Source organism: Vulpes vulpes, chromosome 6 (genome assembly GCF_048418805.1).
Source record: "Vulpes vulpes isolate BD-2025 chromosome 6, VulVul3, whole genome shotgun sequence".
Classification (NCBI taxonomy): Eukaryota; Metazoa; Chordata; class Mammalia; order Carnivora; family Canidae; genus Vulpes; species Vulpes vulpes.
In genome coordinates this window covers 61,825,956-61,842,509 of record NC_132785.1, presented here as the reverse complement: position 1 = coordinate 61,842,509, position 16,554 = coordinate 61,825,956, and the positions used below count along the sequence as shown (strand labels likewise).

Sequence of the window (16,554 nt, the reverse complement as noted above, 5' to 3'; positions counted from 1 at the left end):
TTATGCTGAGTGAAGTAAGTCAATCTGAGAAGGACAAACAGTGTATGTTCTCATTTATTTGGGGAATATATATAATAGTGAATGGGAATAAAGGGGAAAGGAGGAAAAATAAGTGGGAAATATCAGAACATGGAAGACTCTAACTCTGGGAAATGAACTAGGGTTGGTGGAAAGGGAGGAGGGCGGGGGGTGGGTGTGACTGGGTGGCGGGCACTGAGGGGGCCACTTGACGGGATGAGCAGTGGGTGTTATCTTGTTTGTTGGCAAATTGAACACGAATAAAAAATTTATTTATTAAAAAAATTATAAATAATAAAATAAAATAAATGGATTATGTTGGGGACACGTGGTCACTAAGGGGTTGAGCATCTGCCTTTGGCTCAGGGCGTGATCTCGGGTCAGGGATAACGTCCTGCATCAGGCTCCTTGTGGGGAGCCTGTTTCTCCCTCTGTCTGTGTCTCTGCCTCTTTCTCTGTGTGTGTGTCTCCAATGAATAAAAAATAAAAATATTAAAATAAAATAAAATAAAAATAATAGATTATGCTAGTATACTCACAATGAACACTAACCATATTTTACTTTCTTCATATTTTTTAAAAACTTGGTTTATACTTTCTGAAACTTTAATCAAACTATAAATGCGTTGTTTGACACTTTTTTGTCTACATAATAACATTCATAGTTGGAACAGGACAGAATTATTTAAAATATTTACATCAAATCCAAATAACATTATTTCAATTTAGCACTTCCTCCGTGACACCGAGTGAACAGATTTATAGTTTTGGATTTATGTACAATGATCCATTCAATTAACTAATATATATCTACCTGGCAAAATACTGGAAAACAATTATATTAGCTTCCCTTAAACCTAATTAATAACAGAAAAGTTTATTCAATCATGTATTTATTGTGAAACAGCCATAAATAAGTGATTGCTTTACTTTCCATGGAGCCTTTTGTCGCAAGATCTGTACACACACATGAAGAGAAATAAAGGCTTTGTTACTGATATTGTTTACCTGAGGTCAAAGAGCAGATACCAGCGAAGGGAAAATGAGTCTACCCCATACAGGAGCAGACTGTGCTTTGTCTCTAAAGTGAGAATATAAGGAAGTAACAAAGAGCGATATTTAGTATGTTTACTTGGCCGAGGTCACTGGGGCAAAGAACCCCAAGGAAGTAATTAAGACGTGTTCAATGGTGTTTAGTTCATTAGGAATAACGGAGGGAAAAGGCAGCCTGTAGGATAGAAATTTCTGTCAGTCTAATATTACTATTTAGCAAGGGATTATCTGCTGTTTTCAGCATCCAAATAAGGTGACCAACTCAGGGCGGACGCCTCGGCAGCCACGGCGGCGGGGCGGCGGGGGTCGCCCACTGGGGCCGCCCCCCGCCCCGCCCCCTCGCCCCCGCCCCGCCCCCTCGCCCCCGCCCCGCCCCCTCGCCCCCGCCCCGCCCCGCGCCGCCGCCGCCGGCCGGGCCGCTGTCAGCTCTCTTCGGCGGCGGCGCGGGGCGGAGACGCGGTGTGCGCTGAGCCGCGGCGGCCGCAGGCTGCTGCGCGTCCGGGGCCTTAGCTTCCCGCTGCTGACCCGCCCGGCGCTTTTCCTCTGCCCTCGCCGCCTCGTGAAACCGCTGGTCGTGTCCGTCCTCGGCGGTCCTGGCGCCGGCAGGGGACCCAGGGCGCCCGCATCGTGGAGAAGTACGGCTGCTCACACCTTTGTGCAGGAGGACTTCCTCGTGATGAAAGGAAGAACCCAGCTTCGCAGCCTGGGGGACTCATTGAAAAGTACATTGAAGATGGAAAGATTGTGCCAGTTTGTTAAAGAGGGAAATGGATCAGACAACGGCTGCCAATGCTCAGAAGAATAAATTCTTGATTGATGGGTTTCCAGGAAACCAAGACAACCTTCAAGGTCGGAATAAGACCACGGATGGGGAGGCAGATGTGTCTTTTGTTCCGTGTTCTGACTGTGACGATGAGATCTGTGTTGAACGATGTCTTGAGGGGAACGAGCAGTGGGAGAAGTGACGATGACAGAGAGAGCTTGGAAAAGAGAATTCAGACCTATCTTCAATCAACAAAGCCAATCATTGACTTATATGAAGGAATGGGGAAAGTCAAGAAAATAGATGCCTCTAAGTCTGTGGACGAGGTTTTTGATGAAGTTGTGAAGATTTTTGACAAAGAAGGCTAACTCTAAACCTGAAAGGAAACTCAAAATCATGCTTGAATATTGCTTTGATAGCTGCTATTACAACCCCTTTTTAAGGCAATTTTAATCTTTCATAATTACATCTCAGGTAATGGCTGGAAAGAATATAGTAAGACAAATTAAATTTTTTATCTTAGATTTTTTTGGTTATAGGAGTAGAGACTGAATTCGGGTCTAATTTTATCTTAGCTATGGTTGCTCACCAAACAAAGAAGGATATCAGCTAGTTCTTTGTTTTTACTCAAAAAGCATATCCCTTTTATAGTTTGTGCCTTCTGTGAGCAGAACTTTTTAGTATGTGTGTATATCCCTTTAATAATTACAACATGTTAGGATTAGGGATTCCCCCACTTCCTCGTTTTCTTGCAGGTTTTAAATTTCCAACCTGTTAAGTGAATTTGTGGACCAAATTCCAAAGGAACTTTTTGTGTAGTCGGTTCTTGCAAAATGTGTTTGGTAAACAAACTCATAAAAAGAATTCCTAGAGGTGTTTTAGTATTTATCAAATAACTGACCATTTCCTACAGAAAAGTAAGAAAACTTAGGCTTTGCTTTATTACAACTTATACAAAGTTGTGTGACAGGGCATCTTCTTTGCTTCCAGGGATTGGGTTGGGGTCACTGGGGGTTCAGAGCCTGGCAGAGTTGTCAGCTTTATTCTGACATAAGTCTGAGGGTAAGAGGCAAGGATCACATCTAATGACATGTGTTCCTATGCTCTATTATATAGTGTTATTAATGATTAAACTGATCTTAACAAAATTCCTAGCAGTGGAACCTTGAAGTGCATGTATTAGGTTTATGGTAAATGATTTGGTTAGCATTTTAGTAACACTTCATTCAGTGTTTTTGTTTGTTTTTTTAGACTAAATGTAGGGTTGGTATGAAGTAAAAAACATCTAATGTTTAATTTCCCATTTGTGTTTTATTTTCTTGAATCCTTTTTTTTTCAGTTATTTGTTTAAGGAGATTTAAAAATCATTGCACTTTGGTCAGAAAAATAATAAATATATCTTATAAAAAAAAAAGATGACCAACTTATTTCACAAAGCATTATGATTTCTAGATCTATCCATGTTATTGCAAATTGCAAGATTTAATACTTTTTATGGATAATATTCTAATTTATATATATTTATAGATATATATCATATATATCTTTACCTATTCATTTATTGATGGGCACTTTTAAATAATGTGTAATAAACATAAGGGTATATGAATCTTTTCAAATTAGTGTTTTTATATTCTTTGGGTAAATACCCAGTAGTGGAAGTACTGGATCATAGGATATTCTATTTTTAATTATTTGAGGAAGCTCTATACTGTTTATCACAGTGGCTGCAACAGTGTGCATTCCCACCAACAATTCATGAGTTTCTTTTTCTCCACATACTCACCAGCACTTGTTTCCTCCTGTGTGTGTGTGTGTGTGTGTGTGTGTGTGTTAGCCATTCTTATAGATGTGATGTAATATCTCATAGTCATTTTAATTTACATTTCTCTGATGACAAGTGATGTTGATCATCTTTTCTTTTTTTCTTTTTTTATTTTAAGTTAGATTTTTTATTGGAGTTCAATTTGCCAACATATAGCATAACACCCAGTGCTCATCCCATCAAGTGGGCCCCTCAGTGCCCATCACCCAGTCACTCCCACCCCCCACCCACCTTCCTTTCCACCACCCCTTGTTCGTTTCCCAGAGTTAGGAGTCTCTCATGTTCTGTCTCCCTTTCTGATATTTCCCACTCATTTTTCTCCTTTCCCCTTTATTTCCTTCCACTATTTTTTATATTCCCCAAATGAATGAGACCATATAATGTTTGTCCTTCTCCAATTGACTTACTTCACTCAGCATAATACCCTCCAGTTCCATCCACGTTGAAGCAAATGGTGGGTATTTGTCATTTCTAATGGCTGAGTAATATTCCATTGTATACATAGACCACATCTTCTTTATCCATTCATCTTTCCATGTGTCTGTTGGCCATCTGGTTGTCTTCTCAGGAGAAATATTTGTCCATGTCTCTGCTAAATACCCTGTCTTTTGATTGGAACATTTAGTTCATCTAGATTCAAAGTGATTATCAACAGATATGTACTTACTGAAATTTTATTTCTGGTTTTGTGGTTGTTTTGCTAATTCTTCTCTGTTCTCTATTTTTGCCTTGCTTTTTCTCTTGTGGTTTGATGGCCTTCTTTAGTGATATGCTTCCCTTTAAATGTTTTATATATCCATTATATTTTTTTTATTTGTGTTTACCATTAGGTTCACATACAACATCTTATGAATATACAAGTCTATACTATGTTGATGGTCATAAGTTTGAACAAATTTTAAAAGCATTAAATTTTTACTGCCCTCCCCATGTTATATGAATATGATCTCATAGTTCATATTCTTTATTTTGTGCATCTCTTGACTGATTTTTGTATTTATAATTTGTTTTACTGCTTTTGTGCTTTAACCACTATACTGATTTTATAATGATTAATCTACTACTTTTTTATATGTCTGCATTATCTTTTAAATGTTTTCCTTTTATGTTTCCTTATAAATGTTTTCCTTTAGTCTTATTCCTAACTATGGCCTTTTCTTTCCACTCAATAATCCACATTAATGTTTTTTGTAAGGCTGGTTTAGTGGTGATAAAGTCCTTTAACTTTTGGTTGTCTGGGGAAATTTATGCCCCTTCTACTCTGAATAATGGCCTTGCTGGGCATTCTTGGATACAAGTTTTTCTTTTTTTCTTCTCTTTTTTTTTTTTCCTTTGAGGACTTTGAACCTACCTATATCACTCTTTTTTTTTTTTTTGCTGTAAGTTTTTGTTAAAAGATCAGCTGATAGGGCAGCCCAGGTGACTCAGTGGCTTAGTCCCGCCTTCAGCCCAGGGCCTGATCTTGGAGACCCAGAATAGCGTCCCGCATTGGACTCCATGCTTGGGGCCTGCTTTTTTCTCTCTCTCTCTCTCTCTCTGTCTCATGAATAAATAAATAAAATCTTTAAAAGAAAGATCAGCTGATAACCTTATGGACTTTCCCTTGTATGTCTTTTAAACATTTCTCTGCTGCTTTTAAAGTTCTCGATCACTACTTTTTACCATTTTATTTGTTATGTGTCTTGCTGTGGACCTCCTTGGGTTGATTTTGTCGGAGGCTCTCTGTGCCTCCTAGATGAGGATATCTGTTTCCTTCTCCAGGTTAGGGAAATCTTAAGCTATTATTTCTTCAAAAAATTTTTTTGTCCCCACTTATCTGTCTTCAGAGATCCCTTTCTGGGATACTTATAATGCCACTGTTATTAGGTTTGATGATGTCTCTTAGTTCCCTTAATGTATTCTTATGCTTTATTATTATTCTTTTTTTTCTATTTGCTGTTCAGCTTTATTACTTCCCATTATCCTGTCTTCCAGATCACTGATCTTCTCTTCTGCTTTCTCTCATGTTTAATCAATATTCCCTTTGGTGTATTTTTTTTAATCTCAGTTTTTGCATTCTTCATCTCTGGTTCATTTTTATATTTCCTATATCCTTGTTGAAGGTTTCACTAATATTTTTCAGTTTCCTCAAGTCCAGCAGGAATCTTTATAACCTTTACTTTGAATTATTTATCAGTCATATGTTATTTGTTTCATTTGCTCTTTTGCTATGGCTTGGCCTTATTCTTTTATTTGAGACATATTCTTCTGCTTCTTCATTTTATTTGATTCTCTGTTTGTTTCTATGTATTAGGAAATCCAGATATGTTCCAGACCTTAAAAATTATGGCCTTGTGAAAAAGAGGTCTTACGGTGCCCTGTAGTACAACAACCCTGTTTCCCAGACCAAGAACTTCAGGTGTGTTCACCATGTAGGTTGCATGTGCCCAACTCTTGTGCCTGATCTGTGTTTATTTTCAGTCCAGTTGGCTGCAATGGTCCCCTTTGCTTGTTGTGGACACATGGGCATGATTAGGTTCCTATGCTGTTATTGGGCCTGTCAGGGCTTGTAGTTGCCATGTCAGCAGTCAGAGTACCTGGAGTTAAGGCCCATTAATTGTAGAAACAAATTTAAGCCCCACACATTATCAAAGCCAGATTATGATTGGGACTGGTCTTAGTGCAGGTTCCCTGTGCCTAGGGTGTCTGGTATGGCTCTCTAATCCTCTTGTTTCACCATGCTTGTTTCACCCTTCTGTTTGTGGTTAATCCTGCCAAGTATTTGTTTCCCAACATACCTGCCCTTCCAACCTTTTCTGATATGGCCTCTTCTCTATAATTAACTATGGAAAATCTGTTCTTCCCCAGGTCCATTTCAGAGTTAGATGCATTAAAGTGTCTGTTATCGCAGTGTGTTTGTGGAGCAAGGTGACCTCAGGATTTTCCTACTCTGCCATCTTCCCCAAACTCCCAATATGCCTGAATTTTAAGATCAAACACTCTTCAAAGTCCTCCAGCAGAGGTAACTAGTCATAGATTAAATTCAGTAGTATGTTGTGAACAAAGCTATATACACAAAGTTTACTTTTGTTTTTGCTTGTTTAGTTTAGGTTTTTGGTTTTTAGGTTTTTTTATTTAAATAATCTTTGAACAGAATCCTCTGATTTACCATTGAAGAAAAAGACAGTGGGTAACTAAACTTGATGCATTTCTTCTTTTTTAATGACTTTCAGTTTCCCCTCTCAGAAAGGTCAGTGTCAAAACCTATTGATTCTTAGAACTCTTACCACAGTTTACAGAAAAGAATTTCTAATACATGAAAAAATCAAAATTTAAATAAAAATCAGGTTAGCAAAAATCAGGGTCTGATCACTGGTATTATATTTTAAAAGTTTATTGAGTAGAATTACACCTCAAAAGTGAAATAGATAATTATGAGTGGAAATTCTTGGCATTTGAAATTTGAAGAACAGTGCTGGAATTGGATATTAGGTCATATATCTATGGATGTCCATTGTCCTAAGAAGTTTCCACTGTCTCCATGTCCCCAAACTTACAAACAGAAAGCTGTAGGATGCTCCATACCTTTAGGTCAATTTATATGGCTTAACCCAAACCACAGAGTTGTCATGTTTCACAGATGCAGAAACCCTCCCCTGGAGGTCACTATTCATTAATCTTTGTTAGTGTAAGATGATGAAGCATGAGATTTCTAGCGGGGAAGCACGAGTTCATAATCATGCTCAAGGCTACAGGAAGAAGGCCTAGTGACACAAGTCATCTTGATGAGGGCATATTCTGTTTCTGGTGCATCTCTATATGTCCTCACTCTCTTTGTGGTGGAGTCAATATTCTCATATCCATCATCATTGGAGCTCAGGGAGGGCCTCCGACAGGGTCTGTGACTAATGACAGAGTAGCACAGTTCCTCAGAACCACTGCCATTCTCATTTTCCTGCCAAGCACAAGAATAATAATAACAATAATAAATCAAGGATCCAGGACCATTAATCAAATTTGAGTTTAGTGACTGCTCCTCCTTTCTTCTTGTCTTATGGTTATCTTAACACATCAGGTATCCAAAGCACTTTCTCAAAAGGGCTTCAGAAATATCTTATAGACTTCATTTTAGCAAAATGTACTGTGCTCCAAGCTATTTTTCATTATGTTTTTGTTTCACTTCAAATAACAAAAGAGAAAGAAGGATATTATTATCATTCTGAATATCTAAAAATTGTAGTTGTATACATTGAATCACACATATTCAGACATAATATATGCAATAATCACACCTCAAGTAATTAGTTGAACTATATAAAACATCAGGTTTCATAAGACAAAGTAAAATTAAATTTTTGAGCTTAAATATATTCTCAACTGCACAGACTATGAAAGAAAAATGAAAGCATTAAGATACTATATTGTAATTAAATCAATAAAATGTGATATAGTATTAAAAGGAATAAACATTTTATGTCTATTAATTTCCACCATATTTTTTAAAGATTTTATTTATTCACTCATGGGAGACACACAGAGAGAGAGAGAGAGAGAGAGAGAGGGAGGCAGAGACACAGGCAGAGGGAGAAACAGGCTCCATGCAGGGACCCCGACACAGGACTCAATCCTGGGACTCCAGAATCATGCCTCAGGCCAAAGGCAGGCACTTAACCACTGACCCCCCCCCAGAGATCCCCAATTTCCACCATATTTGTAAATATAAACACTAATTCCTGGGTTTAAAGGTAACATAGAAAGCTGAAAAAAATTAATGTTTTATGATGGTCAAATTATAAGTATAAATTTATTTCATTTTATTTTCATTATAGTAGTTTTGAAAATGTATTTTAAAAATCTAAACAAAAAATAAATAAATAAATAAATTGTACATCAGCAAAACCGTAAAAAAATGAAAATTAAAATAATAAACTTCAGTAGAATTTGGGTCAACAATAAGAATTTTCCAGTCACTTAAATCAGTTAATATATTGTTTTATTTTTTAATGTTCTCTATTTCTGCATTAAAACTATAAAGGAAATTATTTATAGCATAAAATACTTTGATAGGCTTATTCAAAAATTACAAGAAAGACAGCTACCCTTAAATAGTCATCTGTAGTTTAACATTTATCACACAAATTAATATTTTTTATTACCTGATTAGAAGTGGGTGAAACTCCTTTACCTGAAGGATTAAAAAAAAAGTAACTAAGATATTTGACTATCACAAGTTGGAGGAAAAAGTTAAAAGGATAAAATACAGTGATAAAACTGGAAAGAAGTCCACCATCTAAGCATGTAACATTATATCATTATTATTAAGGTTCTCAAGTTGAATGACAATATCAGGAAAGAATATATGTCAGTATATGTGAATATATGTAAAAGAATATATGTGAATATATGTTGATGAAACAGTAATACTATGCTTCTTTGTAATTTCCTAAAGTAAATTTGCTAAATAAAGGTAGATTTTGGAATTGGGTAATAAAATTTTCTTCACAAACATGCCACAACAATAAAGTGGGGCAAGTTTCAAGAAGGAACAATTATATATGAAATTTAAGATATAAATTCTATAAAGCTATCATAGAGAATCTTAATTCTTAAAGATAAAAAATCATTACAGAGAAGGATACTGAAGCAACAAGATGAACTATTTTAAATTAGGTACCAATGTATAGATTCAAGTCAATTGCATCTATGAATGCTAAAGTAATTTATATTTTTGTTGTTAATCTGAGATCCACAACTAGTATTTTTTAGAGAATTATTTATTCATTTGTTCATATCCATTTTTAAGCTTATTTCTGTCTTTATTTCCCTTACCTCAGGGACATTTCTAGAAAGAAGTTGTTATGGGCAGTGTCAAAGAGGTTACAAAACCAAAAGGAAACCTATGAAATGGTAGAAGATATTTCCAAATGACATATTTGATAATGGGTTAGTATCTAAAATATATAAAGAACTTATAAAACTCAAAAAACAAAAAAAGAAATAATCCAATAATAATGGACAAAAGACATGAAAAGACATTTTTCCACAGAAGACATACAGATGGCTAACAGGCACATGAAAAGATGCTCAGCATCACCCATCATCAGAGAAATGCAAATCAACACTACAACTGCTTCTCTCCAAAAGCAGTGCAATGTCCTTCAGGCCCTATTCCAGCTGAGATCTGGCCTTTACAACTCCAAGCTTTAAGCCTTGCTGATTGTAAGAACTCATGATAATTCAAGTCCTCCCATTTTTCTAGCCAATGACATTGGGAAAGCATTCTACTTGTGTGTTCCTCTGTGTGCTCCTCTGTCTCCCTTCTCTGTATCCATGGCTTCCTCCCTTCCATGGTACCCATGATCCATTTCTCCCCTAAACCACATATCTGCACTTTCTACATTATTCAATGTGGTCTCTTCTTTCCCTTAAGTTGTTGAGTTTGTTCAGTCAGTCTTCAGGTCTATTTCTAGGGTATTTAGGATAATTTGCTTGTTATCTAGTCATGTTCGTGGAATGAGACAAGCCTAGGATCCCTCTTACTCCATGGCCATCTTCCTGCTCCCCACAACTAGTATTTTTTTAATTAACAAACTAGAATGAAGGAGGTCAAAGAACACTAAATATGGCAAAAATTCCAATTTATAAGAGGAATATTAAGTAATTCTGAAATTTACAACTTAATAAGTTTGATAGTGACCCTTAGCAAAATACTAGTTTATACTAAGTAAATTTAACAGATTCTTCAAAACTACAATATGTTAATAACTTTTCATAGCTCATTGTTTTTCATAAATTGAAGTCATCTTCAATGCACTCATTTCATGTATGGGATTTTATTTATTTACTTATTTATAAATCATTCATATATAATAATATAATTATATATGAACTGAGGGGATTATATATGAATGGAGGGAATTATATATAAACTGAGGAATTGCATAGCTTGAATAAATTCAATCACAGCATTAAATATAATTTGAAAAGCCAATTATCCATATAAAGAGCATGAGAAAATTAGACTACTGGGTGAAACAATTGTCACTATTGGTGCTAAAGTTGTTAAAATTCTTAGTAACAAACATACTTAGTCTCAGTTCAAAAACTTGGAACATCCCATGACTATATTAAAGACCAGTTGAATTAATATTTAGAGTAGATTTATGGTTGAATGTTAGGGGATTGATTATAGAAAAATATATACATTTTGTTAAAATCAGAATGAAAATATTAGAGAAAATTTATGATGACTATGATTACCCTGAATCCCAACTGCCAACAAACATTTTGTCAGATGAGGCACTCCTTTTGTTCCTGAATAATGAAACTCGTCCTACTTTGAAAACCCTGAAGGAGTTATCTTGCACAGAAAACCCAAAGACTATGCCTTACCAATGGCACTTCAATATATTCAGGCTCGAAATGAAAATCAGACCCACCATGCTCTTGAAGGTAGATTGTAACAGAAAAGTATTCCCTAATAAAACACAAAATTGAGCTAACAAAAGTGTTAATTTAGCATCATGGTGCTTTTATTGAATGAACTCTGTAAGTTCTAGATTATGAAGGGAAGCATATATATTCTATAGTACTGAATGAATGTCTTCATATCAGTGCACTTACCAGATATGGACTTAATATTGCACTCACAGATTTAAAAGCACTTCCAATCATTAATTGGAGTGGCTGCCTAGAAGTTGATCTCAGTAATGGCAACCCACATAAAATAGAATCAGTGTTTCAGGGTTTTTTAAGTGTCCTATTGCTGCTATAACCAATTATCACAATGTGATGGCTTAAAACAATATGTGTTAACTATCTTAAAATACTGGAGATCAAAATTAACAAAATTAGCCTCATAGGGCTAAAATCAAGGAATTGATAAGGCTGAACACCTTTCTGCAGAATCTAGGGGAGCTACATTTTCCCTTCTTTTCACTTTTAGAAGCTGCCCTCATTCTTTGGATCATGGCTTCCTCCTTTTTCAACCATAGACATAAAACCAGCAATGGCTGTTCAAATTTTATTCCTGATGCATTATTTTGGCACTATTTCTCCTGTTCCTCTCCATCACCTTCTAAAGATTTTTGTGTTTACTCTGGCCTCAGCTGTATAAACTAGATGAAAATATAACACCATATATGTAAAATGTGGAGAGGAGAGAAATAAAGAATATTCAAACTTAAATGATCTTCAACTTAATATGACTCCTGTATGCAGAAGATGTTTTATATAAACTTGATGTTAACCAAAAATCAAAAACCACTGTAAAGAAATGCAAAGAATAAGGAGAAAGAAATTTAAATGTAACACCAAAGAAAACCAGCAAACCAGGAGAGAAGAATGGATCAAATAAATATTCAGAAACAACCACAAAATAAGTAATAAAATAGCAATGATCTATTTCTTTCAATAATTATCTTGAATGTAAATGAACTAAATGTCCCAATCAAAAGACAAAGGGTGGCCAAAAGGCTTTTTAAAAAACCCAAAACCCATCTATATGCTGCCTATAGGATACTCAGTTTAGACCTAAAGCCACCTGAAGATTGGAAGAGGGGATGGAGAAACATTCATCATTCATCATTCATCATGTAATGGATATCAAAAGAAAGCTGGATAGCAATACGCTCATTGCACAAAATAGACTTTAAGATGCTTTAAAAAGAGAAAAAGAAAGACACTATATAATGTAAAGGGGACAATCCAACAAGAAGATCTAACAATTATAAATATTAATGCACCCAGCATAGGAGCTCCCAAATCCACAAAACAGTTAATAATAAACATAAAGAAATAAATTGATAATAATAAGAGGAGATTTTCACACCCCACTCACAGCAAGGATAGAGCATATAAGCAGGAAATGAACAAGGAAACAATGGCTTTGAATGGCACATTGAAACAGATGGACTTAACAGATATATTCAGAACATTTCATCCTAAAACAGCAGAATAAACATTCCTCTCAAGTGTACATAGGACGTTCTCCAGGATAATTTGCATAATAAGCTAGAAAACAAATCTCAACAAATTTTTAAAAATCGAAATCATACCATGCAACTTTTCTGACTATAACGCTATGAAACTAGAAGTCAACCACAAGAAAAATTCTGGAAAGGAGCAGCTGGGTGGCTCAGTGGTTGAGCGTCTGCCTTTGGCTCAGGGCGTGATCCTGGGGTCCTGGAATCAAGACCGGCATTGGGTTCCCCGTAGGGATCCTGCTTCTCCCTCTGCCCACATCTCTGCCTCTCTCTGTCATAAATAAATAAATAAAATCTTTTAAAAAAGAAAAATCTGGAAAGAGCACACATACATAGAGGTTATATGAAATTAAAAAGTACATGGAAACAAGTGAAAAAGAAAACACGACAGTCCAAAGCCTTTGGGATGCAGCAAAAGCGGTTGTAAGAGGGAAGTATAGAGCAATACAGACCTACCTCAAGAAGCAAGAAAAATCTCAAATAAACTGCCTAGCCTTACACATAAAGGAACTAGAAAAGGCACAACAAATGAAGCCTAAAGTCAAAAGAAGAAAGGAAATAATAAATATTTGAGCAGAAATAAATGATATAGAAAAAACAACAGGAACAACAATAGAGAACAGATCAATGAAACCGGGAGCTGGTTCTTTGAAAATATTAATAAAATTGATAAGCCTCTAGCCAGACTTCTCAGAAGAAAAAAGAAGAGATCAAATAAACAAAATCACAAATGAGAAAGAAAAAATAACAGAAGCCACATAAATACAAAAACTATGAGAATATTATGAAAAATGATATGCCAACAAATTGGGCAACCTAGAAAAAATGGAAAAATTCCTAGAAACATATACATTACCAAAATTGAAACAGAAAGAGTAAATTTGAACAGCCCAACTATCAGCAAAGAAATTGAATCAATAATCAAAAATCGCCCACTAAACAAAATCCAGGACCAGAGAGCTTCACAGGCAAATTCTACCAAACATTCCAAGAAGAATTAATACTTTCTTAAACTCTTCCAAAAACAGAAAAGGAAGGAAAACTTCCAAATTCATTCAATCAGGACAGCATTACTCTGATACCAAAACTGGATAAAGACTCCAATAAAAAAGGGAAATACAGGCCAATATCCCTGGTAAGCATGGATACAAAAACCCAAACAAAATATGATCAAAAAAATTCAACAAAACATTTTTAAAAATCATTTACCATGATCAAGTGGTATTTGTTCCTGGGTTGCAAAGGTAGTTCACTATTTGCAAACCAATCAACATAATTCATCAAATCAATAAAAGAAAGGATAAGAAGCATATAATCATTTCAACAGATCCATAAAAACCATTTGACAAAGTACAGCATCCATTCATGATAAAAACCCTTAACAAAATATCTTTAGAAAAGACACACCTCAACATAATAAAGGTCTTATAGAAAACAACAACAACAACAACAAAACCAGAGGGTAAAAACTGAGAGCTTTTCCCTTAAGGTCAGTAAGAAGACAAGGATGTCCACTGTCATCTCTTCTATTCAATATGGTACTAGAAGTCCTAGCTGCTGTAATCAGACGAAAAGAAATAAAAGGAATGCAAATCAATGAAGAAGTCAAAATTTCATATTTGCAAATAACACGATACTCTACATAGAAAACCTGACTCATCCAAAAATCTGCTAGAACTGATGAACAAATTCATTAAGTTACAAAATACAAAATCGATGTGCATAAATCAGTTGAATTTTTAAAAATTAATAATGAAGCATCAGAAAGAGAAATTAAGGAATCAATCCCATTTACAATTGCACCAAAAATAAGATACCTAGGAATACCTGTCCAAAGAGGTAAAAGATCTGTACTCTGAAAAATACAAAACACTGATGAAAGAAATTGAAGAGAACACAAAGATGGAAATATATCCCATCCTCATGAATTAGAAAAACAAATAGTGGGACGCCTGGGTGGCTCAGCAGTTAAAGCATCTGCCTTTGGCCCAGAATGTGATCCTGGATCCCAGGATTGAGTCCCACATCAGGCTGCCTGCATGGGGCCTGCTTCTCGCTCTGCCTGTGTCTCTGCTTCTCTCTGTGTGTGTCTCTCATGAATAAATAAATAAAATCTTTTTTAAACAGAACAAATATTGTTAAAATATCTATACTACCCAAAGCAATCTACCCAATTAATGCAATCTCTATCAAAATAACAACAGCATTTTTCATAGAACTAGTATAGACAATTTTAATTTGTATCAAAACACAAAAGACCCTGAACTGCCAAAGCAGTCTTGAAACAGAAAAGCAAAGCTAGAGGCATCACAGTTTCAGACTTCAAGTTATATCACAGGGCTTTAGTGATCCAAACAGTATCATACTGGAAATATATATATATATATATATATATATATATATATATATATAAACATAATATATATTTGTCTATATTTTTATTTATATATTTATATATTTTATATATGAATATATATAAATATATATTATATATATAGGATTTCACTCATATGTGAAATTTTAGAAATAAGACACATAAACAAGGCAGGAAAAAAAACAGAATATCAAACCAGAAAACAGATTCTTAACAATAGAGAACAAACTGATGATTACTGGAGGGGAGTGGGTGAGGGGATGGTTTGAATAGGTCATGGGTATTAAGGAGGGCACTTATAGTGAGGAGCACTGAATGTTCTGTGTAAGTGATGAATCACTAAATTCTGCACCTAAAACTAATATCACACTGTATGTTAACTAACCATAATTTAAATTAACACTTGAGGGAAAAAAATGATAGGTCTTACATCCCTCCTCCCCACCACTAAAACAAGATATGGTATATAGGTGATGTATGGAATTGGTGAATCACTGTATCATAAACCAAAAGCTAATATTACACTTTAGAAAACAGGAAAATATTGACAGATTTGGGAGTATACACATATTAAAACGAATATATCTTTCTTTAATGTCAATTTTATTTATTTATTTATTTTTATAATAAATTTATTTTTTATTGGTGTTCAATTTGCCAACATACAGAATAACACCCAGTGCTCATCCCATCAAGTGCCCCCCTCAGTGCCCGTCACCCATTCATTCCCACCCACTGCCCTCCTCCTCTTCCACCACCCCTAGTTTGTTTCCCAGTGTTAGGAGTCTTCATGTTCTGTCTCCCTTTCTGATATTTCCTACCCATTTCTTCTCCCTTCCCTTCTATTCCTTTTCACTATTATTTATATTCCCCAAATGAATGAGAACATATAATGTTTGTCCTTCTCCGATTGACTTACTTCACTCAGCATAATACCCTCCAGTTCCATCCACGTTGAAGCAAATGGTGGGTATTTGTCGTTTCTAATGGCTGAGTAATATTCCATTATATACATAAAGCACTTCTTCTTTATCCATCATCTTTCGATGGACACCGAGGCTCCTTCCACAGTTTGGCTATTGTGGACATTGCTGCTATAAACATCAGGGTGCAGGTGTCCTGGCGTTTCATTGCATTTGAATCTTTGGGGTAAATCCCCAGCAGTGCAATTGCTGGGTCGTAGGGCAGGTCTATTTTTAACTCTTTGAGGAACCTCCACACAGTTTTCCAGAGTGGCTGCACCAGTTCACATTCCCACCAACAGTGTAAGAGGGTTCCCTTTTCTCTGCATCCTCTCCAACATTTGTGGTTTCCTGCCTTGTTAATTTTCCCCATTCTCACTGGTGTGAGGTGGTATCTCATTGTGGTTTTGATTTGTATTTCCCTGATGGCAAGTGATGCGGAGCATCTTCTAATGTGCGTGTTGGCCATGTCTATGTCTTCCTCTGTGAGATTTCTCTTCATGTCTTTTGCCCATTTCATGATTGGATTGTTTGTTTCTTTGGTGTTGAGTTTAATAAGTTCTTTATATATCTTGGAAACTAGCCCTTTATCTGAT

At 35.6% G+C, this 16,554-nt stretch overlaps 1 protein-coding gene, 1 long non-coding RNA gene and 1 pseudogene across 2 annotated transcripts in view; 1 reads left to right on the top strand and 2 right to left on the bottom strand.

The window, feature by feature from the left end:
- Nucleotides 1–1,471: 1,471 nt before the first annotated feature.
- Nucleotides 1,472–2,706, top strand: LOC112909615 (UMP-CMP kinase pseudogene; annotated as a pseudogene).
- Nucleotides 2,707–7,030: 4,324 nt separating this feature from the next.
- GCSAML (germinal center associated signaling and motility like) lies at nt 7,031–7,802 on the bottom strand. The gene is made up of 2 exons (XM_025985595.2): nt 7,781–7,802; nt 7,031–7,700 (listed from the first exon to the last, which is right to left on the bottom strand). The coding sequence occupies exons 1-2, from the start codon at nt 7,800–7,802 to the stop codon at nt 7,351–7,353; spliced, it is 372 nt and encodes a 123-aa protein (XP_025841380.1). The 3' UTR covers nt 7,031–7,350.
- Nucleotides 7,803–8,793: 991 nt separating this feature from the next.
- The window catches only part of LOC112909596 (uncharacterized), a 33,155-nt gene continuing 25,394 nt past the window's right edge, over nt 8,794–16,554 (bottom strand). The window contains exon 4 of the long non-coding RNA XR_003233132.2: nt 8,794–8,823. This is a non-coding gene — a long non-coding RNA (uncharacterized lncRNA). The remainder of the gene's footprint in view (nt 8,824–16,554) is intronic.

Bases quoted from the DNA above. Each gene is read 5' to 3' on its own strand.
- GCSAML (XM_025985595.2), bottom strand. From the start codon at position 7,802: ATGAAAAATAGCTTGGAGCACA. The intron at 7,701-7,780 runs GTACATTTTGCT...TGATGTGTTAAG, and splicing joins GAAAAATAGCTTGGAGCACA to ATAACCATAAGACAAGAAGA.